Source organism: Podarcis bocagei (genome assembly GCF_964188305.1).
Source record: "Podarcis bocagei genome assembly, chromosome: 6".
NCBI lineage: Eukaryota > Metazoa > Chordata > Lepidosauria > Squamata > Lacertidae > Podarcis > Podarcis bocagei.
In genome coordinates this window covers 98,714,977-98,741,395 of record NC_138130.1, presented here as the reverse complement: position 1 = coordinate 98,741,395, position 26,419 = coordinate 98,714,977, and the positions used below count along the sequence as shown (strand labels likewise).

The window sequence follows — 26,419 nt, the reverse complement described above, 5'->3', positions numbered from 1 at the left end:
CGCCCCATCCTCCCCTCCCCACCCCACTTCCAAGGCCTCGCCGGTTACCTGGACGACCACTTTGCTGAACTCTTCGTACACCCGTTTCTTCAGGTGCGCCGCCATGATGGTCTTGCGATTTCGCTTTCCGGCGCCGGCTGAGCCCCGCCGGCCCCCGTCCTCTCCCTTTTTCCTTCCCTCCCTCCCGCGCCGAGTATAAGTCAAAGAGATGAGGTTCTTAAGCCTTCCGTCCTTCTACTTCGGGCTTCCAATCGCAGCCATCAGACTCCTCCGCGTGCGGAGGCGAAGAGGGGAGGAAGTAAATGGGAAATATTCTTATATATCCATGTTAAGAATTCGAGAAAAGCCGGAGAAGGTTGCGGCGCCTTGAAAGCTCTCAGGGGTCGTTGCACTAAGAAAGACGTGAAGGTCTCAATTAATCTGCCTCTGCCCAAACTCACGCACCTTTTTTTGTTTTAAAGCGAAGGGCGTGTTTATTGGAAAATCACTTGCAAAGAAGCGCTCTAAGCTCCTTCTGGATGCCTGGCTATTTTTTTTTTATACGCTTAGTGGCTCCTATTTAGCAGCCACCACTCTTGCCCCGCAAGGGATTTAATGCATGCGATGAGGACCCGGAAGTCTCTATAAACAAAATGTCACCTGAGACTGTAGCCCCTTGTTGGGCAACCAGATCCTTCTATATAGTGAGAAGGTGGGGTGGGGTATTACTCAGAAGGGTGGTGGGAATGGGAGATTGGCAGAAAGAGATCTCAGCTATCTGCCAATCTCCCATTCCCACCACCCTTCTGAGTAACACCCCTCCCCACCTTCTCACTATATAGAAGGATCTGGCAACTTCTGTTTCAGTGTATCTGAAGAAGTGTGCATGCACACGAAAGCTCATACCAAGAACTAACTTAGTTGGTCTTTAAGGTGCTACTGGAAGGAATTTTTTTATTTTGACTATGGCAGACCAACACGGCTACCTATCTGTAACTAGATAATTTCTAGTACAGCTTCCAGGTCATCTGGCCAGCATGACTAAGCTGCTTCTGGTGAACCAGAGCAGCGCACAGAAATGCCGTTTACCTTCCCGCCGGAGCGGTACCTATTTATCTACTTGCATTTTGATGTGTTTTTTAACTGCTAGGTTGGTAGAAGCTGGGACAGAGCAACAGCAGCTCACCCCGTCGCGGGGATTCAAACCACCGATTTTCTGATCGGCAAGCTCCAGAGGCTCAGTGATTTAGACCACAGCACCACCCATGTCCTCCCTGTGACATACAGTATATGATGTCTTGAGGATGTATTATGGGAAACTTTGAGAAACTTTAAAATACTGATGTAACCATTGCTCAGGGCTTCTGGCTGCTTCGTCTATGTGTTAGTGGGAAGTCTTGTTGCAACAATAAGGATCAGGCCGACTGGCTGCTGTTTTGCTTCTATCTGTTGACTGAAGTCTCTTTCTTGTGACCCCCGAGTTGAAGCTATGGGAGCCAACATTAGGCAATTGTGGGGTCATCAAAGGACTCCCTTTTACAGTTCTTCGCATAAAAAGGACCCCACATGCAGAAAACAAAGGTATGGCAGAGGGAAATTGAGAACAGGCATCTTCCTGATGTGCTAGTCTTCTACATGCAGAAAGTTGTGTGTGTTTTTTAAATGTGTTGAAGCACTGAAAAATGCACCTCCACCTGTCTGCAACGATAAACTGTCTTCTTTCACTATCCCATAATTCTATATACAGTGGTACCTCGGGTTAAGTACTTAAATCGTTCCGGAGGTCCGTTCTTAACTTGAAACTGTTCTTAACCTGAAGCACAACTTTAGCTAATGGGGCTTCCTGCTGCCACCACGCTGCCACCACGTGATTTCTGTTCTCATCCTGAAGCAAAGTTCTTAACCCGAGGTACTATTTCTGGGTTAGCGGAGTCTGTAACCTGAAGCGTATGTAACCTGAGGTACCACTGTAACTTGCAGAGTGGCTCAAACTTGGACCCAAATTAAATGTGACACCAGGTGAGCAGGAACAGATCTTGCTCAGTGTCCAGCACAAAAGGCTTCACATTTAATTAGAGCTATTTGTTTTGGATGTTGTATGTGATGCCAATAAAGGTTTCACGATACGAATTAGAGCTATTGGGTGTAACTAGAACTGTGCAAGAGGAATTACACAATCACGCAACGGGACTTCACCTTCCTCTAGTCTCTCTGCCCTCCCCCAGGTTTCGAGGATACATGGGGGGGAGCTGCAGAGAAAAGGAGGGGCACGTTTTGTTGCGCAAGTATAAGTCTGTTGTGCAAACAGAACAGCAAACACATATTCCTGGTTGGGGCGGGCCTTGGGCAAATTGTCAGCCGTGAAGAAATTGCCATGCAGATAAGTACAGTGGTTCCCCGCAAGACGAATGCCTCACAAGACGAAAAACCCGCTAGACGAAAGGGTTTTCCGTTTTTTGATGCGCTTCGCAAGACAAATTTCCCTATGGGCTTGCTTCGCAAGACGAAAATGTTTTGCAAGTCTTGTGATTTTTTTCGCTCCCCCCCTTTTTCTAAGCAGCTAAGCCGCTAATAGCCTTTTAGCCGCTAAGCCTTATTTAATAGCCGCTAAACCGCTAATAGCGCTAAGCCGCTAATAGGGTTGCTTCGCAAGACGAAAAAACCGCTAGACGAAGAGACTCGCGGAACGGATTATTTTCGTCTTGCAAGGCACCACTGTATGAACAGTGGTCATTATGAATTTAATAGTGGTCATTCACACACACGTGCAAAAAAAATATAAGCCAGCTTATTTATTTATTTATTTGCACTTATATACCACTTAATATTCCAAAAATCTCAGTTGTGACGGTAACATAGACATCCTAGCACCAGTGAATTCAATCCACAAGTGATAGAGTGGAACCTCTCGATGTGTTGTAAACTTCACGTTGCAATCTCCGTTGCAAGTTCCTTCATGCAAGAATAGCCACCTTAAGGACAGTTACGAAGTTTCCTGGGAAGTCATAAAAAATGCTTCCCGCACTGCTTTTTCAATATTAGTGTCTTCACAGATAACATTAGTGTCATCACACAGATAATATTGCATCCTGACCCATATTCAAGTTTCAAAAGTTCCTAAACACCCTCACCTGCTAGATATATTGTTGCCCTTGTGTGTTCTGTTCTGCAGTATTTTTGCTCTTATAGCTGCAGAAACCTGCATGCTGCAGAGTCTTTACGCACACATTTATGTAAAGCACTCCCCCTGCCCACCCAGGAATTCTGGGAACTTTAACTAAAGGGTCCTGGGAATCGTAGCTTTGTGAGGGGCAAACTACAGTTCCCAGGCATCTTTGTGAGGACGAAACACTCTTTAAATGCACTCTAAATGTACTGTGTATGCACAGCCTTTTGCAGAACAAATGAATGCCAATTAAGCGAAACAAACATGCAGTGCTATGACGGAAGACAGCACTCGAGTTTAAAAGTAAACATGAAGTAATCCAAGGCATGTGATTTGTTCTGTTACGGAAAAATCTGGGTGCGGGGTTACTCTGCCACCCAGCTCATCGGACTAAGTCCGTGGGTCCCTGCGGAAGAAAATGAGCTCAGCCGGACGCAGGAGCAAACTGCAGAAGATCCAAGTTTATTGCGCAACAGGTTCAAGGCGAGATTGAACCCAGAGAAAGGGGTGACATGAACTTTTGAAATTTCCCTCCATATCCCAGAATACAGTGCATGAAACGTCACGAATACATTATGGGAAGGTTGGGTTTCACAAGTTACATCATGAATATACTTTACACGTCATGAATACATTATGAAAAGGTGGGATTACATTAATTAGCATTTTCGGATGAGGGAGGGGGGATATGCGGAGCGGGAAATATACATAGATACACATTTATTGAGTACCGGTGGTGGCAAGACAATGGGTCAGAGATATGCATCGTCTGCCACCTAATATTGCCTAGAGGGAAGGTTTGGCAAATTAAGAAGTTCCTGCGTACGTGACCTGCCGCTTCGGGGATTATGGAAGTAGGGATAGCATCATGGAGTCCACGGGGAACTGAGTTGAATGACACTGAGAGCGAAGAAATCGGAGTTACGGTTGATTTTATATCAATTTCTAAAGATTTCAATGATTTCAAACCCATTCTGTACTATAGGGCAAAAGCAGAAACAGAATGGATACATTGTAACAGGAGGTCCTTGGCTAAAGCGGGGCCATAGGAATAAGCGGGGCCTCGGATGTTCTTAGAAGGAAGGGGGAAAGGAGCCCCCCCCCTTCCATTCCGTATCAGTCCCCCATTCGGAGATAGATTTGCATTAAAGTTCTGTAAGAACTTGCAAATCTTTTCTCCGCACCCTAAATCTCGGTGAATGGGATGTGTGGCTTTATGCAAACCTGAAAGGGACTTGCAAGCCATGCCTCTTACGGTCATTTGCAAGTATAGCAGTGCAGGTAGCTGCATATAGGGTATTATATAAAGAACACCTCTTGTATTTTGTTGCTAAATTACTTGTGGCATTCTCAATAGTGTTTTATGCTTTACACCTAGCAGGAAGGTCTAATTGACTGAAAAATGCAGTTGGTGTTTTGTCCTCCGCCATTTTTGTGTATTTCTCAGGTGTCAAGCTAGCTCTTCTGTGGTCTCACACTGACATAGTGCTACAGCAACACATCCTGTCTGTTGAATCCCCTCGGGGCTTTCATTTAACCATGTTGCCTGGCATTCACCATAGCTGGCACAGGTTGGGCATCTCGTGAGGGAGATGCCTTGGCCTTGGCCTTCCTATGGGATTCTATTATAGGCTGTGGTTTTGCACGCATGGGGGTTGCTCACTTGCACTTAAAGGACCAAAAGGCTAATTGCAGCCTGGATACACGTGCCCAATTCAAACTGAGTCCAATTCGAATTTATCTTGCCCCATGGTTCTCAACTCTTCAAACCAATCTGTTAAAAGAAAACCATACTTAACAAGGGCAGTTGTCCAAATAAGTCAATTTAACTGTATAAGGGATCATTCCTGCTAAACCAAAGCATATGCACCTTCATGTACCTGGTGTTTTATGGATCCAGAAGCTTGTCCTTGGCAAAACGAGGTTTAACACATTTTAAAATGGATAGGGAAAGTTGGCAGGGTGCCAGGTGGAACAATTAAATGTGGTTATAAGTTGATCTAAACATTGGACTACACCATAGTGTGAGCTATTAGAAAGTATAAAATGCATGAGAATTCTCCATTGGTGTGTAAGCAATAAGACATTAAACATAAAAACAATTACACACAAAATTGCCCCCCTTTGTGGAAATCACACTGTCAGACACATTTCAACATTCTTACATAATAACACATAATACAAAACAAACTAATTAAATATCAGTTACATATCTTGACACAATTGTGATCTTTTATGCATGTATCTTTTGAATCCTGGAGCACAGTCTTAAGGTCCAAAAGTGAGAAAATGTCCTTGCAATTCAACTCCTCCCCTTAGCCATGAGGGGTTGTTGCTGCTTTTCCTCATTGCACATCTGTAGAAGTGATATCCTGTAAGGGGCAGGGTTTGGGGCTTAAAGACAGTTAGAAAAGGGAGGGGGCAAAAGGCGAAAAGGATATCATTCGGTTTCTGTTGGAAGTTGCAAATAATAAAATCTTAGCGAATTAAGCGTTTCATTCATTCCAATATTATTATCACATTTTCCTATAACTACTGTTATTATCTGCCAAGTTTGTTTGCTTTCCTTCACTTTGGAGGGAAAGAGAACTGTAAAAAAAAATACAAGGTTGAAATAATAATGAAACACACACAATGACTTATGAGGAACGAAAAATAAATAAATGCTAAGACACACAATTTTAAGAAATCTGAAGTAACAATGAAAATAAAGAGTGTTTCTTGATGTGACAACATCGGCTAGAATGTTAATAGGACAATACTGGAAAATGACTTAATACCAAGGAAAAAATGGATGGCAATTTAAAGTTGTGCAAGTACCTTGCACTAGCCAAAATGACAGAATTAATAAGAGATGCTCAGGCCAAAGGTAAACAAGTACCATTCCACAAACAATGCTTGATTGTGCTTTGATTAACTTCATAGACATCATGGAGAGACAGATTAAATAAATGAAAACAGATTATTTGTAACTTTAAAAAAAAGGGTCAAAGCCACAAAGAGATGGAAGTCAAACTGTAGCAGGGATTCAGACTTGTTTCACAGAACAGAAAGAAAGTTGCTGTGGGAGGAAAAGGGGACAAACACTTTGTTATCGGGGTTCACATATCCTGTTAAAAGGGAAAATTATTTCATGTGAGAAGCCTGTCAGGAAATGCTGTTCCTAAAATTCCCATGGAGGGGGGGAATGCTCTGATATTTACCTGTGAAAAGAATTTGGCATGTTAAGATTTGGAACCTGGAAAGCTCTTGACTTTTGATGGGCTAGTTTTTGTTTTTGTTTATGTTTTTTTTGTTTTTGTTTTTTTTTTTGTTTTTTTGTTTTTTAGCCTTTTGTCTTAAATAGCCCCTGGAGCAAAGACAGATTAAGGGTGATTTCCCTCAATGGTTTCTCAATGGTTCCGAGTTTTCTTTTACATTTGGAAGAAACCTCCTCTCCCCCCTTACAGTTCCCCCCTTCCTCTCTCTCTCTTCTTTAGCTGATCTAGCCTCTGTGCATGTGCAGAGTTCATGTCTCAGCAAACCTTTTATACTATTGAAAATGTTGCATCCTTTGGCTAAATTACCATTTGAATAAGGGAAGGGAAGGGTAAGGAGTAGATTTTGAAAACAGGGTTTGATTTTAAACCAAAAAGAGAAACTCAGCAATTTAAGTATTCACCAAAGCCAGCAATTTCAGCCCAAGCAAACTGAGGCTGCTTCCTTTATGTACAGGAAAGGGCTAATATCCCTCTGGCCATTCGCGGAACAATCAACCGCTCTCTTATTTATGAGTAAAAATGGCCAGGTAAGGAGTGGTTTTTTAAAATAGGGTTAGATTTTAAAACAAAAAAGAGAAACTCAGCAATTCAAGTATTCACCATTCAGCCAAGCTTCCTTTATGTACAGGAAAGGGCTAATATCCCTCTGGCCATTCGCGGAACAATCAACCGCTCTCTTATTTATGAGTAAAAATGGCCAGAGTTAGAATTCATAGGATTATTTTTTTTTTTTTTTTAACATTCTCAGCCATTTCAGCCTTACCATTTGCAGACAAAAAAATATTATTATTATTATTAATATTATTATTTTCTGCGCCTTAATTTACAGGAATGGCCAAGGCTAATTGTACTTGATTATTCATTTGTATGTGCTTAAACTTTGAATTGACTTTTAAGTTTGATTAAAATAAATAGTAGACAAAATGATAAATACTGTAATCACTCAAATGCTTGATATTACCAGTTGTGCTTCAAAACATCATGGCTTTTACCTCTCACCTTTTAAAACTAAAAAGCAAAGCTAGGCTGAATTTCAACTCCATTACCACACCAGAATTTAAGAATTACCCTCCAATGCTTGCAGACACATGGTCTTCCACACAGCCACAAATTGGGAGAGTTGAAAGGGACCCTGGGGTCATCTAGTCCAACCCTCCAAAATATAGGGTTCACAGCAAGATTTCGCAGCAAGATTTGTACTACCAGAAACACACACATTCACCTCTCACCTTTAAAAACAAAGAGCAATCTGGGCTGGATTTCAACTCATCAGCCACAAATTGGGAAAGTTGAAAGGGACCTGGGGTCATCTAGTCCAACCCTAAAATACAGGGTTCATAGCAAGATTTGTACTACCAGAAACACACACATACTTATGTACACAGACACAACTGGGGAAGAGATCACAAGCCATGCGCCTATCACAAACCATGCGCCTATCATGTACTAAGGAAAAGGAAAATAAAAGTACCCAACCCTTTTAGCAGATCTTGAAGCTAGTTTGAGTGAGAGTTTACTTCCTTAGACTAAAGAGTGCAAATTCCTATAGAAATTATCTTTAAAAGAAGATTGAAGTTAACATTTTTCCTAAGATAGGGAGAGGATCTTTTATAAAGCAAAGTTTAAACAGCCATAGATTTGATTTAAAAGGAATACAAGAGTGAACAATTTTCCTGAACTTGCAGAGGAATAGTAAGCCTAATTTATGCCCCCCCCCCTTTGCAGTTTCCTTTAAAGGAAGCTTACTCGGGAGTAAATTTACCTGGCATAGAAGTAAGAAGGGAGAAAACAACTGAAAGAGGCAGAGTGAAACAAGGGGGAGGGTGGGCATTTTCTAACAAAAGAGGCCATGAAGTCTTATAGAGACAGATATCAGGAGCCTTACAATAACTCTTCTGTCCAACCAAATCGAAGTTAAAACTGGACTCAAATATTTTTTCTTAGAATGAACACCATACTTTTATAGGCATACGCTTAATGAAATACATACACTGCATTTTAGCTTGAGAGAGCAGTTGTGCTCAACTAGGCTTTTGCAGCAGAAACATTAGGTTAAAAGCACCTTCCAAAATAAGACTGTAGACTCACAATCTCAAAAGTTGGGGCAAAGCAAGAGGTGGGGTAAACATTTGCACACTTCATTCTCATCTTCTCTTATTTAGGACTGCTAAGATCCAGCATGGCTTCCTTAGATTTAAATTTTGAAGCAAGCTTGCAGTTTAAACTATGCACACTTAAGAAAGGCAGTCTGCCAGAGACAGAAGGAACAGACAACACACATAACAGACAACATGTAAACATACATATTCTCATATATGTATTAACAGACAACACACATAACAGACAACATGTAAACATGTAAACATATATATTCTCATCCTTTAGTTGGTTATTGCAAGGAGTTGGGCCACTACCTTTGGCTTCATTAAGTGAAATTAGTAGGAAGGTCCCACATGGTTTTATGAGCCTCCTTGCCTCTTCAAACACACCACCAGGTAATCAGACTGGTAGGGCTCACAACGCTTGGTTGACTGGGTACCCCTTTATAGATGCATGCGTTGCTGTTGTTGCTTTTTGCTTTTTGCTTTTTTTTGGGGGGGGGTGTCTGGGATAGAGAAGGGGAAAAAGAGGGGTTGATTAGGATTGGTATGTCTAGGGGTTTGGTATGCTTAGTACAGGGACGTATAGTAAAGAGGAGAAGGGGCTTCTAGTTGCCTGGCAACTTCCTTAGTGGGTTTTAGAGAGCTCTAGCTATCCGGTTCCTTGCGTTCCATTTCCTATTTCCTTATTTCCTATTTCCTTATTTCCTTATTTCCTATAACCTGGGGTCTCTTTCCACTCTGCCGGTCCTGCCCAATTCCTCATGGGCTATCCCTCCTGGCAACCTCCTACCTATCGTCACATCTCAGGAAAAGGGGCCCTACTGGACGCCCGCGCCATGCGGTGCCAGATCGGGTGGTCCCTGGATAGAATTTCGAACTGAAAATCCCCCTTGCTTTTGGAAGCGGGCTCACGCACGGTTACGTGGCACCGACCAGTGCGGCTGGGATTGGGATAGAAAGCAAGACCACTTCCCGCCCCCTTGCCGGGCGCTAGAGAAGTTCGGAAAGAGAGCTCCAACCCCTTGCTTTCAACTGGGATGCCCGTTGCGGAAAGTCGGCTGTCTTTCCAAGCCGGGTCTCACCGTCTTACTTTCGGACTCCCAATTGGTGCGGCTGGCTGGAGATTTTAAGGAAAAGAGATAGAGCTCAGAACCCCCCTTTCGGGTTGAGCAGCGGTCCACGGTCTCTCTCACTAACCGGACCAAGAGAAAGGCAAGAAGGAGCGATAGAGAGGAGGGCAGAGAATTCAGTTGCCAGGAGATTCCACCCCCTTCCCACCAGTGCACTGGATTTTCCTTTTTCCTTATACTCACGCGTCTTCTATGATGATCCCGGGATCGATGAATAATAAGCCGGCTGGATCCCTCTTTTGCTCCCCGGCTGAACTCCTAGGGCTTTCGATTACCGCCCGGAAGATGGCTGGGGGTCCAAAAGGATCTTCCCAGGCAAAATGGCCCGGAGCCGGCTGAAGATTTCGGGGCCCCCAGTCAGCAGCTCGGGAGAACCACAAGCCCCACGTTGCGGCGCCAACTGTTACGGAAAAATCTGGGTGCGGGGTTACTCTGCCACCCAGCTCATCGGACTAAGTCCGTGGGTCCCTGCGGAAGAAAATGAGCTCAGCCGGACGCAGGAGCAAACTGCAGAAGATCCAAGTTTATTGCGCAACAGGTTCAAGGCGAGATTGAACCCAGAGAAAGGGGTGACATGAACTTTTGAAATTTCCCTCCATATCCCAGAATACAGTGCATGAAACGTCACGAATACATTATGGGAAGGTTGGGTTTCACAAGTTACATCATGAATATACTTTACACGTCATGAATACATTATGAAAAGGTGGGATTACATTAATTAGCATTTTCGGATGAGGGAGGGGGGATATGCGGAGCGGGAAATATACATAGATACACATTTATTGAGTACCGGTGGTGGCAAGACAATGGGTCAGAGATATGCATCGTCTGCCACCTAATATTGCCTAGAGGGAAGGTTTGGCAAATTAAGAAGTTCCTGCGTACGTGACCTGCCGCTTCGGGGATTATGGAAGTAGGGATAGCATCATGGAGTCCACGGGGAACTGAGTTGAATGACACTGAGAGCGAAGAAATCGGAGTTACGGTTGATTTTATATCAATTTCTAAAGATTTCAATGATTTCAAACCCATTCTGTACTATAGGGCAAAAGCAGAAACAGAATGGATACATTGTAACAGGAGGTCCTTGGCTAAAGCGGGGCCATAGGAATAAGCGGGGCCTCGGATGTTCTTAGAAGGAAGGGGGAAAGGAGCCCCCCCCCTTCCATTCCGTATCAGTTCAAATATCCCTAAAGAACAAGGATACTAAATCGAGAAGCTGCCTTGAGTCTCAATAATAAATACAAAGGGTGCTCGTAAGGGCTAATGTAGCAGAAGTGCTGGTGGCAGATCGGGGGGGGGGGGGATAGACCACAAAAAGAATTTCCAAACTATTGCTATTTTTGGGTAGGGTTCAATCACATACTGGCAGCTGCCCCACCACCCATCAAGTAAAACAATAGGAATACTGAACTAACTGACTAATGTTTGTTTTCCTTCCCCCTGCCCCACCAAATATTTTATGTCATTGGTTCTGGGTTTCACTAGTGGGGCCACTAGTGAAAGTGATGGCTGGTTCAGGCAACCAGAAAGAAGTGCTATTCACACAATCATGTAGCACCCTGCACCATAAAATGTAGCACCCTGCTTGTGGTTAACGCTTAGCTGGAATGAAATATTCAACGCAGCAACAGAGAAATTAAAATAATAATTTATTTGTCAGACAAATAAATGAGAGGCACAGTGGTATATGGTTACCAAGCTCTGGCCTGCCTCCTGCCATTATGGCCAGCCCTTATATTTCCTTAATCCACCCCCCTTTGCTCCTCCTGTGGCTGCCTCTGTTCAATCAGCCTGCTTGAATTTCCTACTGGCTGATTGCTATAACCAATTTTAAGATACACTCATATCCTCCTGTCCTTATATGGAACACAAAGAGCTATATATTGTTACATCTATAAATGACAAATAAGTAGTAATATATCTTACATGTGTCTCAACAAAGAATCTTAATTACCAGCTCACCTCTTGCCCTCCTTGCCCTCCAAAACAGATGGTTAATAATTTTTATCTTAAACATATGTCAGAGACCTTGGGTTCACATCAACATTGAAAGATCTCCTTCATTTGAAGGTTTCTAAACAAATGTCTGACAACTAATATATCTGGATGGCGTCTCCTTGTCTAGGAGGAAAACACTGTCAAGGTTCTCTAAAAACAGCTGGCCTGCCTGGCATGAAACTTTTGAAAATCTAAGCCCATTTAATTTAGGAACCTGATCAAGATATAAGCCAATATATGCCTTGATTAAAAAATGCAGTCTATATTCAGATGCCACAATCACTCACTCTTCGGAACTCATTGCCACAAGAGTCATCCACGAGCTGGGAGAAACCAGAAGATGGAAATACGTTCCCAGTTCCTAATTTGACATTCTTCGAAAGCTGCTCCTAAGCATGTTTACCAAGAGGGATGTGCTTCTTAACTACCGAGTTTGCATATGATTACAGCTTTATTACCTTATTTAATCCAGAGGTGCAGGTGCAGCCAATATGAGGGCTCTGTAGAGCTCTTGAAATAAATGTTCAGACTGCCCCTAAAGAATACATTCCACAAACAACCAGAAAGCTGTTCCCCTATGCCAGGTGCTATATGCTGATGTAAAGGTAAAGGTAAAGGGACCCTGACCATTAAGAGTGAAGGGGGCCATCTTGGAAGTGAGGAGGGGGTGGTAGCCTGCAAGAGAGAATTCTCTATAGGGAGCTGTAACACTCATGCAAGCCAGTAGTTTAGTTTGTGCTAAAGGTAAAGGGACCCCTGACCGTTAGGTCCAGTCGCAGATGACTTTGGGGTTGCGGCGCTCATCTCGCTTGGCCGAGAGAGCTGGCGTCCAGCTTCAGGGTCACGTGGCCAGCATGACTAAGCCGCTTCTGGAGAACCAGAGCAGCGCACGGAAACGCCGTTTACCTTCCCGCCGGAGCGGTACCTATTTATCTACTTGTACTTTGACGTGCTTTCGAACTGCTAGGTTGGCAGGAGCAGGAACCGAGCAACGGGAGATCACCCCGTTGCGGGGATTTGAACCGCCGACCTTCTGATCGGCAAGCCCTAGGCTCTGTGGTATGCTGATGTACACAGTCACAAAGTCTATTTGTGCACCATGTGCTCTTATCCTCTCCCTGGTACAATACAGTCAAAGAGCTGGGAGTCTATCAGCTCTGAGCTCCACAAAAAATAACCTTCGGACTATGGCACACCATAAATCCAGACCACGGGCAATCTGTCCCCTGGGAACTATAGTACAGGCAACTCCCTGTGTACACATGTTCAATATGTGTGTGACCGCACAAATACGCATTGCACCTTTTTGCACAAATACGCATTGCAGGGTGGTGGCAGAACAGGGTGTTTGCAGGCTTTTTCAATGGTGCTTCAAATACAGTCAAACCTTGGTTCCCGAACGGCTTAGTTGCCGAGCAAATCGGCTCCCGAACGCTGCAAACCCGGAAGTAAGTGTTCCGGTTTGTGAACGTTTTTCAGAAGCCGAACGTCCGACACAGCTTCCGCTTGAGCGCAGGAAGCTCCTGCAGCCAATCGGAAGCCATGCCTTGGTTTTCGCACCAATTCGGGAGTCGAACGGCCTCCCGGAATGGATTAAGTTCGAGAACCAAGGTACCACTGTATATGCCATTTCAGTGCCTGTAAACTGGAAGTTGCCTGTATTTTCCTTGCAACAGTATGAATCCAGGTGGAAATTGCAGGAGAAGCAGGTGAGAGAGATACAGCCAAGATGCATGATTCTGAATCAAGACAAATTAACTCCAGTTGGACTTGGGAATGAGGAAATCCACCCTTGCGCCAAATGTGTTGGGGATCTGTCGGGCTGCCAACAGGAGCAAAGCTCTCAGGTCATTCCAGCAGGCAATATTATCAGCAGCTGAGGTCCACTTACTTTGAAGCACCAACCCATTGGATATAAGAACATAGGAACCTGCCTTATGCCAAATCAGACCACTAGCCTCTCTAGCTCAATATTTGTCTACACTCTGGCAGCAGCTTTGTGGAGTTTCAGGCAGGGAAAATTCCCAGTCTTGCCCAGAGATGCTGCCGAGGACTGGATTTTGCAGGTGAGGCGTGGGACCTACCACTGAGCTATAATAATAATAATAATAATAATAATAATAATAAATAATAATAATAATAAATTTATTATTTATACCCCACCCATCTGGCTGGGTTTCCCCAGCCACTCTGGGCAGCTCCTAACAGAATACAGTGGTACCTCAGGGGTTAAGTACTTAATTCGTTTCTGGAGGTCTGTTCTCAACCTGAAACTGTTCTTAACCTGAAGCACCACTTTGGCTGTGCTGCCAGAGCACGATTTCTGTTCTCATCCTGAAGCAAAGTTCTTAACCTGAAGCACTATTTCTGGGTTAGCGGAGTCTGTAACCTGAAGCATATGTAACCTGAAGCGTATGTAACCTGAGGTACCACTGTATTAAAAACATGATGAAAGATCAAACATTAAAAACTTCCCGAAACAGAGCTGCCTTCAGATGTCTTCTAAAAGTCAGGTAGTTGTTTATTTCCTTGACATCTGATGGGAGGGTGGCTCCACAAGGCGGGCGCCACCACCGAGAAGGCCCTCTTCCTGGTTCCCTGTAACCTCACTTCTCGCAGTGAGGGAACCGCCAGAAGGCCCTCAGAGCTGGACCTCAGTGTCTGCGCTGAACGATGGGGGTGGAGAGGCTCCTTCAGGTATACTGGGCCGAGGCCCTTCCCGCTGGCTCCACTACCACCAAGTGAAGAGAAATTTGTAGAAGTAGTCATTGGATTTGAAGCGGAAGCCCTTTTCTGGAACGTAGCCCTGGAGAGAGATCTTGTATCCTTTGGCCTCCACGTCAATCTTGATGCAGTCGAGTAGGTCAGAAATGCCGGGAGAGGCTTTCCAGGGTCCAAACTTGACCACCGATTTCTTGTAGGAGTCCAAGCCGTTGAGGGTGTCATGGCACTTGACGACATCCTCGTCGGTCTTCATCACGCACACCATGACGCTGGACTGCCGGGCCGCCACCGCCTCTGCCCTCGCGATGCGGATCATGAGCTCGATGTTCTCGTTGTAGCTGGGCACGCGGGCGAGGAACTGTTTCCTGGCCACCAGCTCCCCAAAGATCTGGGGAGAGTCCTCCAGCTGCTTGACCAAAGGCTCGATGTCGTAAAAGAGGGCTTCCTTGTACACCTCCTGGACGCAGTTCGTGGGCACCTGGTTGCTGCGCAGGTATTCCAAGATGTACTTGAAGTAAGTCCCGGGGCGGTCTATGAAATATCTTCCCTCGGGGTCCGTGCGGGGCTTGGTCTGCCCACTGGCAAACATCTCAGCCAGCTTGGAACCAGGGTGCTTCTTTAAGGTGCTTAGGGTGGTGGTGAATATCTCCCCGCCAACATTGAGCTCTATGATTTGAGACTGCTGGAAACAAAGAAAAGGAAAGCAAGGTGATATCCAGGGAAGGAAGGATGGATCTGTCCACTCTGATTTCTCACTATTTATCGTTTTTCCAATCTTTAAGTTCATTAACACAGGCTTTTGGTCCTTATTTTGGAGGGTAACCAAGTATGTCTGGGGTCTCTTGCACACCTGCTTTTGCAAACCCTCCAACATTTCTCTGATGAAAATAGGGATGTCCTATTCCATAATAATAATAATTTTATTATTTCCCTTTCTTTCCCCAGGGCTACAACAGTTTAACAAGAAGGTACAGCAACTCGGGCTGTCAGTGGAAATTTTGCGATCGATGTCCCCACCATCTGCAAAGGCTATAATAAAAACTAAGTTGTGGGATACTGAACACTAAGAACTAACAGTAGCAGCAGAGAAAACATGTTCCCCTCTTTATTTTCAACTTTCTTGGGCCCATGAAACTAACCATAATTACCTTGAATTTCTGCTTAACCCTCAAGAAAGGAGGGCACTTTCACTGGCCAGATTTAATTCAAATCCATCCAACCTCCTTTGGGGAAGCTTCTCAGGCAGGATGGAAGGAGAAAGAATTTGCCCATGCGAAGACCACCTGGTGGAAACCCTTACACATATGGTTCTGAATTGTAAACTATATGCTGATCTCCGCCAGCAATTTCTAGATCAACTCTGTATCCCCAAATGAAAACCAGAGTCAGAGGTCACACAATTTCTATTACTGGGGAATGATCAGGAGCTCACCAAGTTAGTGGCTAAATATCTCTATTTGGTTTTTTCTCGTCGAAATACACTGCAGACGTCTGCTCTCCCTGGAGACCAAGAGATGTGACGATAGACTGCTCTGCCTCCTTTCTTTTAGCAAATGTTTTGGGCCACTGGGGAAGTGGTACTTTAATTCTGTATTGATTTGTTTTGTTTTGGATGTTGTTTGTGATGCCAATAAAAGGTTTTACGAATACGAATGTATACTCCACCGGCATTGCCCCAGCTACTCTGGGCGGCTTCCAACATATATAAAAACATAACAAAACATTAAGCATTAAAAAACCTGCCTTTAGGTGCCTTCTAAAGGTTGTATAGTTACTTATCTCCTTGGTTCGGGGGTCGCATGGCTCTATAGCCTCCAACATTTATCCGATGAAAATAGGGACGTCCTAAGGAAATGTGGGACATTCTGGGATCAAATCAGAAACCAGGACAGCTTCTGTAAATCCAGGACTGTCCCTGGAAAACAGGGACACTTGGAGGGTCTGCTTTTGGTGGGGTGGACCTGTCTTTTTCTAAATATTTATGGATGAGCATTTTGCGTTCTTGGGTTGTTGTTTTTTAAAAATATCTTATTAATAAACAAAATAAATCAAGGACGAAGAGCATGATGTAATACTGTTACCGCAGGTTGAAAGCATTAACGTTGAAACGTCCGAAAGCATTTTAAAGAAATACTGTACTCATTTCCTCATAAACCTGTTAGGCTGGTTAATAGGTATATTTTTGTAATAAGCTTAGCTTAATCATAGTTACTATGAAGCCAAGGTCCTTGCTTTATTCATGTTCTTATACTTGCATTTTATGGTTTGTTTGTTTTTTGCTATTTCTGTTCTTACATCGCTACTCGCTTTGAGACACTTTCATGTGAAAAGCAATGAATAAATACAATATAATAATAATTATAATAATGGCAGAACACGTACTCATGCAGACTTCCATTTGTGCCACAATTTTTTGTCCCGCCGCTTTCCCTGAGAAAATCCTCTGCTGAATGGGAACAAACGTAAATCCGTGGAAACACCCATTGATATTTGTTCCGATTCAGTGGTAAACAGAGGGTTTTCCCAGGAAAAGCGGCAGGACAAAAAAAAACCCCACCCTCTCGTACCTGAGCTTGGAGGTTCCAAACCTGAGCCTGGAAATCATGGCATAAACAGAAATCTGTTTATAAATGAAATAAATGAATAAAACAGAACCAGATGAGCCCTGAGACACATCACTGTTGCATTGAGGGCTTACCCATTCACCCCTGCTCTGCGTTTCTAGATGCAGGAAAACCCACTTTTTATCGCTGAACGGCAGATTGTTTTTTGCTCAGATTCAGTGGGAAACTGCGGGTTACCCCAGGGAAAGCACCAGAACAAATGGGGAGGAAACACTCCGAGAAAGCCCTGAAAAGCCCATGCCTGTGGAGAAAAGGTTGGTGTGGATGATGGTCTCTGACAGGGCCGGATTTAGGTTTGATGAGGCCCTCAGCTACTGAAGGTAATGGGGCCCTTTATACGTCCAGCTGTCCTTTGTCAACAACAAATTGTCGCTGTTTTTTGTGTGGAATATATGCTACATGGTAATTTATGGACCTCATAAGTATCTCAAGCCATTTGCACATGTTGCCATGCAATCAGTCCATGCAGAATGGAGGCACCCTATATATAGAAATGAGCGAAACAGTGATATTTTAGGGAGCAGGCTAGCAGGCAGGGCCCATGACTTACATTGGGGACGCCCAACTCCCAATAGTCTGCAATCTACTCACAGTATAGAAAAACTGGCAGTTGTCGTAAAAACTTACCCATTGTCGTAAAAAGACTGGCAGTGATTTACCCAAAGCTGTGGAGCATTTTTTAGGAAGGCAAAGTTGTGGAGCTTGAGCTTTTTTTAGGAAGGCAAAGTTGTGGAGGCAGTGGCGTAGCGTGGGGGGTGCAGGGGGGGCCGGCCGCACCGGGCGCAACATCTGGGGGTTAGGGTTAGGGGGCGCAAATCCACGGGTTAGGGGGCGCAAATCCACGGGTTAGGGGGCGCAAATTACTTGCCTTGCCCCGGGTGCTGACAACCCACGCTACGCCACTGTGTGGAGGGTGAGCTTTTTTTAGGAAGCCAGAGTTGGTTTTTTTTGTAAGGAGATCGCTCAGGGGCCAGAGATCAACCAGGATCTACCAGGAACACCCTGTGATCTACCAGTAGATTGCGATCTACCTGTTGGATATGCCTGAATTACATCATAGGAGCCTACACAACACAAAACACTGTTGCTGCATGTAGGTTTTATTTTATTTGCTTTTTTATCTTATATTTTGGAAATGTACATCCAGTTTTTTCCCCTTTAAATTTTTTGGGGCCCCCAAGAGAGTGGGGCCCTAAGCTATAGCTTGTTTAGCTTATACGGAAATCCGGCACTGGTCTCTGAGACCAGTATTGTTAACTTTGATTAACTTTCTCCAGGGAAAACAAGAAGTCACCAACTTACCTGGGCCTTTCTGTTACCTGGAGATGCTGGGAATTGAACCCACGACCTTCTGCAAAGCTCGGAGCTGCACAGCCCCTCCCCAGCTAGCTGTTCCAGGAAGTCCTGGGCCCCGTGATTCACTCACCGTTTGCAGGTTGCTCCCAATTTGTTTCCGGAGGGAAATCGGTTCTGATGAAATGCTCATCTTTCCCCTTCAACTCACACCTGCAAGCTTCAGATCTGCAGGAAGGGCAGCCAGCCCCAAAAGACCCCAATGTGGTGGAGGGGTGCTGATTTTTCTCTCTTTCTCTCCAACTGCAGGTTTTGCCCTCGCAGCTGACTCCGGCACATCCGCCTGCCTGCCACTTGGCGGCCACAGCTCCCTGGAGAACTTCCCAGGTGAGTTACAGGTGCAAAGCAGGTAACCCGCAGGTGGAAATATTTTTCCGGGCCGGCCTGTCTTCTGGCAGCAAACTTTTGCTGAGCAGCCCAGAGAGAGAAGCACTGCCTATATATATTCCTCCCTGTGACACCTGCGTAAGAAGCCCTGGCTAACACCCAGCCGGGCAAACCAGTCCCTCCCACTTTCTTCAGGTCTCACGTCCAGGTTAGTGTAGCCCGAAACACTCCCTTCTTGTGAACTGGTTACACCCTGCTCCCACAGCTTATCCTGAGCGACTGCTCTGTCTTTTAAAGGCACAGGAAGCTCATTCAGAGCTTAGCCGCTCTTTTGGGAGACCGGTCAATTGCCTGTTCTAGGCAGGGCTGCCCTCTCTCTGAACCGGTTTGCAGCTCAGTTTGCAACTCCTAGACTCACCTTTGCCCCTTGAAGCGCAAGTGACTGCTGTGGCCAGGAATCATAGAGTTGGAAGGGACCCAAGAGCAGTGGCGTAGCGTGGGGGGGTGCAGGGGGGGCCTGCCGCACCGGGCGCAACATCTGGGGGTTAGGGTTAGGGGGCGCAAATCCACGGGTTAGGGGGCGCAAATTACTTGCCTTGCTGACAACCCACGCTACGCCACTGCCCAAGAGTCATCTAGTCCAACCCTCTGAAATTTCAGGAATCTCAGCTAAAGTATCCGGCTTTGGTTAATATGCCGGGAAAGTGAGCATGGCTGTCAACTTTTCCCTTTTCTTGCGAGGAATCCTATTCAGAATAAGGGAATTTCCCTTAAAAAATGGGAAATGTTGACAGCTATGAAAGTGAGGCACCGAAAAAGTCAGGAATGAATGAATGATTAACGGTGTTATAAGAATTTTAAGGTCTCAAGTGTAGAATAAATATTTGCATATGCGCATCTAAATATATGACCCATGTGTCTGAAATAGTACAGGGGAGCAAATCCTGTCTTGAGGGCCTATTTGTGTATGAATAGGGTGAGCCTGTGACCTGGATTCAGGAACTGAAGTATTAACCATCACCAAAGAATGGCCAGGCTGCCAAGGTAATGCAATCAGGGACCATTGTCAGGTATCCTGGCAGACAGAATTTCTGCTGTAGACCACCTCCTTCTGTGATGTACGTATGATGTTTTGGGGGGTGGTCTTGGGCTACAGGGTGGGCAATTTCAAAAGTCTATATAAGGGCTTACACCCCAGGCTCACTAGCCACTTTGCTTCTCAATATACTCTGGTTGGTCTCTGTCGTTTTCTCCTACCGATAGGGAACCCACTTAAGGACTCTATATGGGCTCCGGAATACCCCATAAGGGAAAGGGAGCAGTTTTTCTTACAACAATGGGAAGATGTATAAACATCCCACAAGCAAATCAAGATGAATGCCTGAAGGATTCTCACTGTTGTAGACCCTCCTTTATTGAAGAACAAACAAGGCCTCGGATATAATAAGATCACCAGGTTAATGTGCCAGACTAATGGGTTAAAAAAAAAGGACTGACAATCCCGGGACCGGGGAGAGGGGACGCTGGAAGAAGATTGGATCGTTTTTATTCTTTTTTTTCTATTTATTATCAGAAATGTTTTATGAACGTTGGAAAAATGTTGAAATGAAATTACTTGGCTCTTGTAAGAATGTTTAAAGAATCAGGTAAAAAGGTTATGGTTATGAGAAGCTGGTAAAAATAAGACTTAAGTCTTAAGTTTTAAGGTTTTTTATAAGATAAGATGAAAATAGAGTAAGGTAAGGTAAGGACAGAATACTATGAATTATGGAAAGGATTTGCTGTGACAATTATTAATCAAGATACAAGAGATGGGAGGAGGAGGAGGTCATGGAAAGAAGGTAATGAAATTCGAGAATTTGAAAATGATGGTTTTATTTTTTTTATTTTTCTGTTTTTGTCTTTTTTCTTTGTAACTTTGTCTTTTTATTTCTTTGTAATTTTTTTTTAAAAAAATCTTTTTTCAATAAATATCATTAAAAAAAAAATTGAACAACAAACATTCAATACAGACTGGACACAGGCCACATCATAACAATGTATTCAAAGCAGTATCTCACTACTTTAAACAAAAAATTCTCCCAAGAATCCTGGGAATTGTAGGTTGTTAAGGGCGCTGAGAGTTGCTATTCCCCTCACAGAGCTACAGTTCCCAGAGTTCTGTGGGGAAAGGGATTGGTCGTTGGACCACTCTGAGATCTGTAGTTCTATGAGATCTCCCTAATAGGGTCTCAGCACCCTCAACAGACTACAGCTCCCAGGATTCCTTGTGCAAAGGCACGACTGTTTAAATTGGTGCGATACTGCTTCAAATGTATACAGGTACCAACCATTTTGCGTGTGTTCGATGGGGGCCATCATCTAACCACTGCGCCAGCTTTGTGTAAGGGTCACCCAGTGAGTTTCATGGTTGAGTGGGGATTTGAACCCAGGTCTCCGTGGTTCCCGTCCAACACTCTTAACGGCTTACACCACACGGCTTTCATGTACAGTGGTACCTCAGGTTACATACGCTTCAGGTTACATACGCTTCAGGTTACAGACTCCGCTAACCCATAAATATTACCTCAGGTTAAGAACTTTGCTTCAGGATGAGAACAGAAATTGTGCTCCAGTGGCACAGCGGCAGCGGGAAGCCCCATTAGCTGAAGTGGTGCTTCAGGTTAAGAACAGTTTCAGGTTAAGAACAGACCTCCGGAACGAATTAAATACTTAACCCGAGGTACCACTGTACAGTCATACCTCGGGTTACAGACGCTTCAGGTTACGTTTTTTGGGGTTACGGACTGCCAAAACCTGGAAGTACTGGTACGGGTTACTTCCAGGTTTTGGCGTCGCGCATGCGCTAAATCGCGCCTTGTGCATGCACAGAAGCGCCGAATCGCAACCTACGCGTGCACAGATGCGCCACTGCGGGTTGTGAATGTGCATCCCGCATGGATCATGTACGCAACCCGGGCGTCCACTGTGTATAAAAGCCCTATTGCTGTTTTCAGTTTGTGAATGCAAACATGGGCTTGGCTCCGATGATGACTGTGGAACATTCCTTTCCCTTGACTCTGGAACGGGGCATGGCGTGGCCGTGATTTTTCCTTGTCCTACGGCAGCCCATCCCAGGGTTCCCGGGCAAACCCAAGGACCAGCCCCACAATGCTGGCAGCCTTGGCGCACGCCTCATTCCTCCCCTACATCAAACAGAGGTTTCTTCCCAACTCTGCAAACTTGGCAGCCCTCCTGCCGCACCCTTAAGGTGGCATGCGTTTCTCTCCATTTGCATTTCCCACGCATAACTTGACCTCTCCTCCAGCTGTTGCTCTTTATCTATAAAATTATGGAATTCACCCGCATACGACGAAGTGTGATGCAAACCAACTCAGAAGGCTTTAAAAAGATTAGGCAAATTAGAAAGCTAGCAACAGCTAAGGTAAGGTAAAGGTAAAGGACCCCTGGATGGTTACGTCCAGTCAAAGGCGACTATGGGGTTGTGGCGCTCATCTCGCTTTCAGGCCGAGGGAGCTGGCGTTTGTCCACAGGCAGCTTTCTAGGTCATGTGGCCAGCAGGACTAAACCACTTCTGGCGCAATGGGACACCGCGACGGAAACCAGAGCGCACGGAAAGGCTGTTTACCTTCCCGCTACAGTGGTACCTATTTATCTACTTGTGCTGGTGTGCTTTCAAACTGCTAGGAGCTGGGACAGAGCAATGGGAGCTCACTCAGTCATGGGGATTCGAACCGCCGACCTTCCGATCAGCAAGCCCACGAGGCTCAGTGGTTTAGACCACAGCACCACCCATGCCCCAGCAACAGCTAGTAGCTACAATGACTAGGTTGGGTGGTTTGTTGCACCAACGTTTTCCTCCAAGGAGCTCAAGGTAGTGGACACAGTTCTTCCCCTCCTCAATTAATCCCCACAAGGACCTTGCAGAGTAGGTTATGCTGAGTGGCAGGGAGCGTCCCCAAGTGAGCTTTGTGGCCCAGGGTGGGGGTTGAACCCTGGTCTCCCAGGTCCTTTCCTGACACTCTAACCACTATGGCGCACTGGCTTGGCCTCCACTGATGGAGGCCGTTGTTGTGGTTGGCATCCGTCTGCCTCGAAAGACAATGGAGTGTTCCTCCAGGGGTGAAGTCACACCGCTCCGTTCGCAGTAGCAAAACACCTCTCTAGGGCGCAAGCCTGGACAGTGTGACTGGAGGTCCTGGGTTGCCCAGACGACAAGACCTCTTGGCCTCACAGATGTGGTCCAAAGGAAAGCAGAGCAAGGCGTTTGGCACCAGCTTGGCTGCAGGAGTTGCCAGAAGGAGGCACACAAGCCGCCGTCCAACTGCCTTAGGGACACCTCTCCAGATTTGTGTAGGGTTTCCTCCTTAGCCTTTTCTCCTGAAGATATCCCACAAGGCAATGGAGTTTAGGATCAGAGTTTTCCTTCTCCCTTCCCAGGTGGACGAGCCCCATCTGCCCCTCACTCCCCTCTACAGATGTGCAGAAACCACCTTTTTGACCACAGAGCCCACTATTGGTTTCGTCTGCTCAATCCACCAGAGCCTGTCTTTGTACAGCTCAGTGTTGGTGCTGACCTTTAAAGCCCTAAATGGCCTCGGTCCTGTATACCTGTAGGAATGTCCCCACCCCCATTGTTCTGCCCAGACACTGATGTCTAGCTCCGAGGGCCTTCTGGCGGTTCCCTTCCTGCAAGAAGTGAGGTTACAGGAAACCAGGCAGAGGGCCTTCTCGGTGGTGGCACCCGCCCTGTGGAAGGCCCTCCCATCAGATGTGAAGGAAATAAGCAGCTATCTTATCTTTAAAAGACATCTGAAGGCAGCCCTGTTTAGGGAAGTTTTTAATATTTAATGCTGTATTGTTTTTAACATTCGATTGGGAGCTGCCCAGAGTGGCTGGGGAAACTCAGCCAGATAGGCGGGTATAAATAATAAATTATTATTATTATTATTATTATTATTATTATTATTATTATTATTATTATTATTGCAGTGGTACCTTGGGTTAAGTACTGAATTCGTTCCGGAGGTCCGTTGTTAACCTGAAACTGTTCTTAACCTGAAGCACCACTTTAGCTAATGGGGCCTCCTGCTGCCGCTGTGCCGCTGCCGTGCAATTTCTGTTCTCATCCTGAAGCAAAGTTCTTAACCCGAGGCAATATTTCTGGGTTAGCGGAGTCTGTAACCTGAAGCATATGTAACCGGAAGTGTATGTAACCCAAGATACCACTGTATTATTAATTATTATTATTATTATTATTATTATTATTATTATTATTATTATTACTACTACTACTACTACTACACAGGGGAAGTTCGTAACTCACTGAGGGTTTGAGACCTTCACCTTTTAGAGCCAGAATGATGGGAGCTGGAGTCTGAAAACATCCGTAGGGCCACACATTTCAGGCCCGCCTACGTATACTGATGAATCTAAGATGTGCACCATCCTCTTTAAATTGAATGCTTTAAAGGGGGGTGGGAACAACCCCAAAACTAACACCGCTGAATATAATTAAGGGAGTTACATGGTGCAATTGATTTTTCTTCCCTTTACAATTAGGTAAGCATCAGTGCTATTTTTCTAGAAAAAGAGGTGCCAGAAGTCACCATGAACTTCTCCCTTCTTCTCTTATAATAGCAATGGTGCCAGAACTGAATTCTGGTGAGTTCCGCCTGAAAAAAATCCCTGGTAAGCATATATATAAGTGTCAGGGAACTGACATCGGAGCTAGAGGTGGAGGGAAGGCTCTCAAATGATGCTGGAGAAGGGCCCAGCAGGGAGAGAGGCAGCTCCGCAGTTGGGGAAGCAAATCAGCGCAACACCAGGGATATAGAGGGGCTGATGGGGGAATCGGCGAGAGGGCTCCAGGACTCTTCACCGGACACCAGCGGGGAGAGAACGGGTCCTCCGCCACCCACGTCCACCCTGCGCAGAAGACGTCCGCGCAGAGAGAGTAGGAGGAGACTGGGTGTCAAACAACTTTTATGTTGGAAAAGATATAAGAAACGCCCACTGACGGATTCTGCTAGCGACTGAGGCAGCCACGAAGTGAAGGGCTGCCCAGACTGAAAGGTTTAGCAAGGCAACAAAGCCTGGAGAGGTGGCAACTTACGCACGAGCAACCCATACACATTACAATAAGGTCCACTGGACATCTGAATGTTTTTTTAAATACATATTTATACATATGTGCACACACACAAACAGGTTTCAGCCTAACTTCTAAATACTACAAACAGAACAGTGTGTAAATTAATGAAAGAAAATGAGGCGCTATTCAGAATTAGTCTGTTTATTGACAGTGAGCTCATTGGCTCAAAATTCACTAACGTACAAAACAGTAAAATAAAGTTTACCTTTACGGAAGTGAATTGCAAGTATTAGTCATCAGAGCCAATGCAATCAGTAGGACGTGAACCGATTTCAAAACATCCTCTTTGAATCATATAGGGCCATAGACATGTTTGTCATTTAGTTTACTTTGTAAGATTTATAAGCCACTCAATCATCAAACCCTCTAAGCGGGTTACATAAAATATTAAATATGCATTAAAATAATTTAAGCTTCCCTCCCACTCTATATACCCTATCAATTCAGGTATCAGGAATTGAAATCGTCATGTATTTTCTGTATCACAGAGCTCGTTGCACCAGAAAGTCCTATGGAAGAACGTACAGCAAGACATGTCCGCTTCGTGAATTTGGACTCTGGGAGACAGTGCCAGCATAACCTGTGGAATTAATTGGAAAGTAATTCTTAATGCTTTCTCATCAGAATGCCTTATCACTGTATTGGACTACTGCAATGTGCTCTACGTGAGGCTACCTTTGAAGGTGACCCGGAAACCACAACTACCCCAGAATGTGGCAGCTAGACTGGTGATTGGGTGTAGCTGCTATTACACTGGTCCTGAAAGACCTACATTGGGGCTCCCAGTACATTTCCGAGCACAATTCAAAGTGTTGGTGCTGACCTTGAAAGCCCTAAACGGCCTCAAAGGCCCAGTAGACCTGAAGGAGCGTCTCCACCCCCATTGTTCTGCCCGGACACTGAGGTCCTGCTCCAAGGGCCTTCTGGCGGTTCCCTCACTGTGAGAAGCCAAGTTACAGGGAACCAGGCAGAGGGCCTTCTTGGTAGTTGTGCCCTGTGGAACGCCCTCCCACCAGATGTCAAGGAAATAAACAACTACCTGACTTTTAGAAGACATCTGAAGGCAGCCCTGTTTAGGGAAGCTTTTAATGTTTGATCTTTTATTGTGTTTTTAACATCCTGTTGGGTGCTGCCCAGAGTGGTATAAATGGGCAGTGTATAAAGAAATAATAATAATAATAATAATAATAATAATAATAATAATAATAATAATAATAATATTCAATCTCCTTTTATAAAACAGCAAATCTAAACAATGCTCTTTCTATACCCTTTGAACAATTTCCCTTGGAACTAACTGCACTTGGACTAATTGCAATGGCACTTGGAATAAATTAGGGTTGCCATATGCCTGGGAAAACCCCGGGCATGTCCTCTTTTGTGGGGGCCAACATGCCCCTTCAGGCGGATTTTTACATTTTAAAGGAAATGTCTGGGTCAGCAGGGGTGGGGTTCAGAGTCGGGCTGCCCTGCATGCTGCAGCCGCTGCCATCCTGAGCTGGGGAAAGAGGTATGCTGGCACAGTTTGACTGTCCTCTTTTTTGCTCAAAATATGGCAACCCTAAACTGGGCATTAAGACATTTTTGCACCTAGAA

The 26,419-nt window shown here is 45.0% G+C and overlaps 2 protein-coding genes across 4 annotated transcripts in view; both read right to left on the bottom strand.

The window, feature by feature from the left end:
* Positions 1-190, bottom strand: part of INTS4 (integrator complex subunit 4) — a 42,131-nt gene extending 41,941 nt beyond the window's left edge. Inside the window, exon 1 of the mRNA XM_081197334.1 lies at positions 49-190. Coding sequence (XP_081053460.1) covers positions 49-105 — 57 coding nt within the window. The 5' untranslated portion in view covers positions 106-190. The remainder of the gene's footprint in view (positions 1-48) is intronic.
* The window catches only part of KCTD14 (potassium channel tetramerization domain containing 14), an 87,335-nt gene extending 68,422 nt beyond the window's left edge, over positions 1-18,913 (bottom strand). The window contains exons 1-2 of one of the 3 annotated variants that reach the window (XR_014008894.1): positions 18,416-18,913; positions 14,063-15,047 (exon numbers count right to left, since the gene is read on the bottom strand). Coding sequence is in view for 2 of the 3 variants with exons in the window: in XM_081197472.1 (XP_081053598.1) it covers positions 14,373-15,047; positions 18,416-18,475 (735 nt within the window). In the remaining variant the exon portion in view is untranslated. Of the gene's footprint in view, positions 1-13,785; positions 15,048-18,415 lie in introns of those variants that run through there. The other 2 variants (XM_081197473.1, XM_081197472.1) reach the window with 2 other exon arrangements.
* Positions 18,914-26,419: the final 7,506 nt, after the last annotated feature.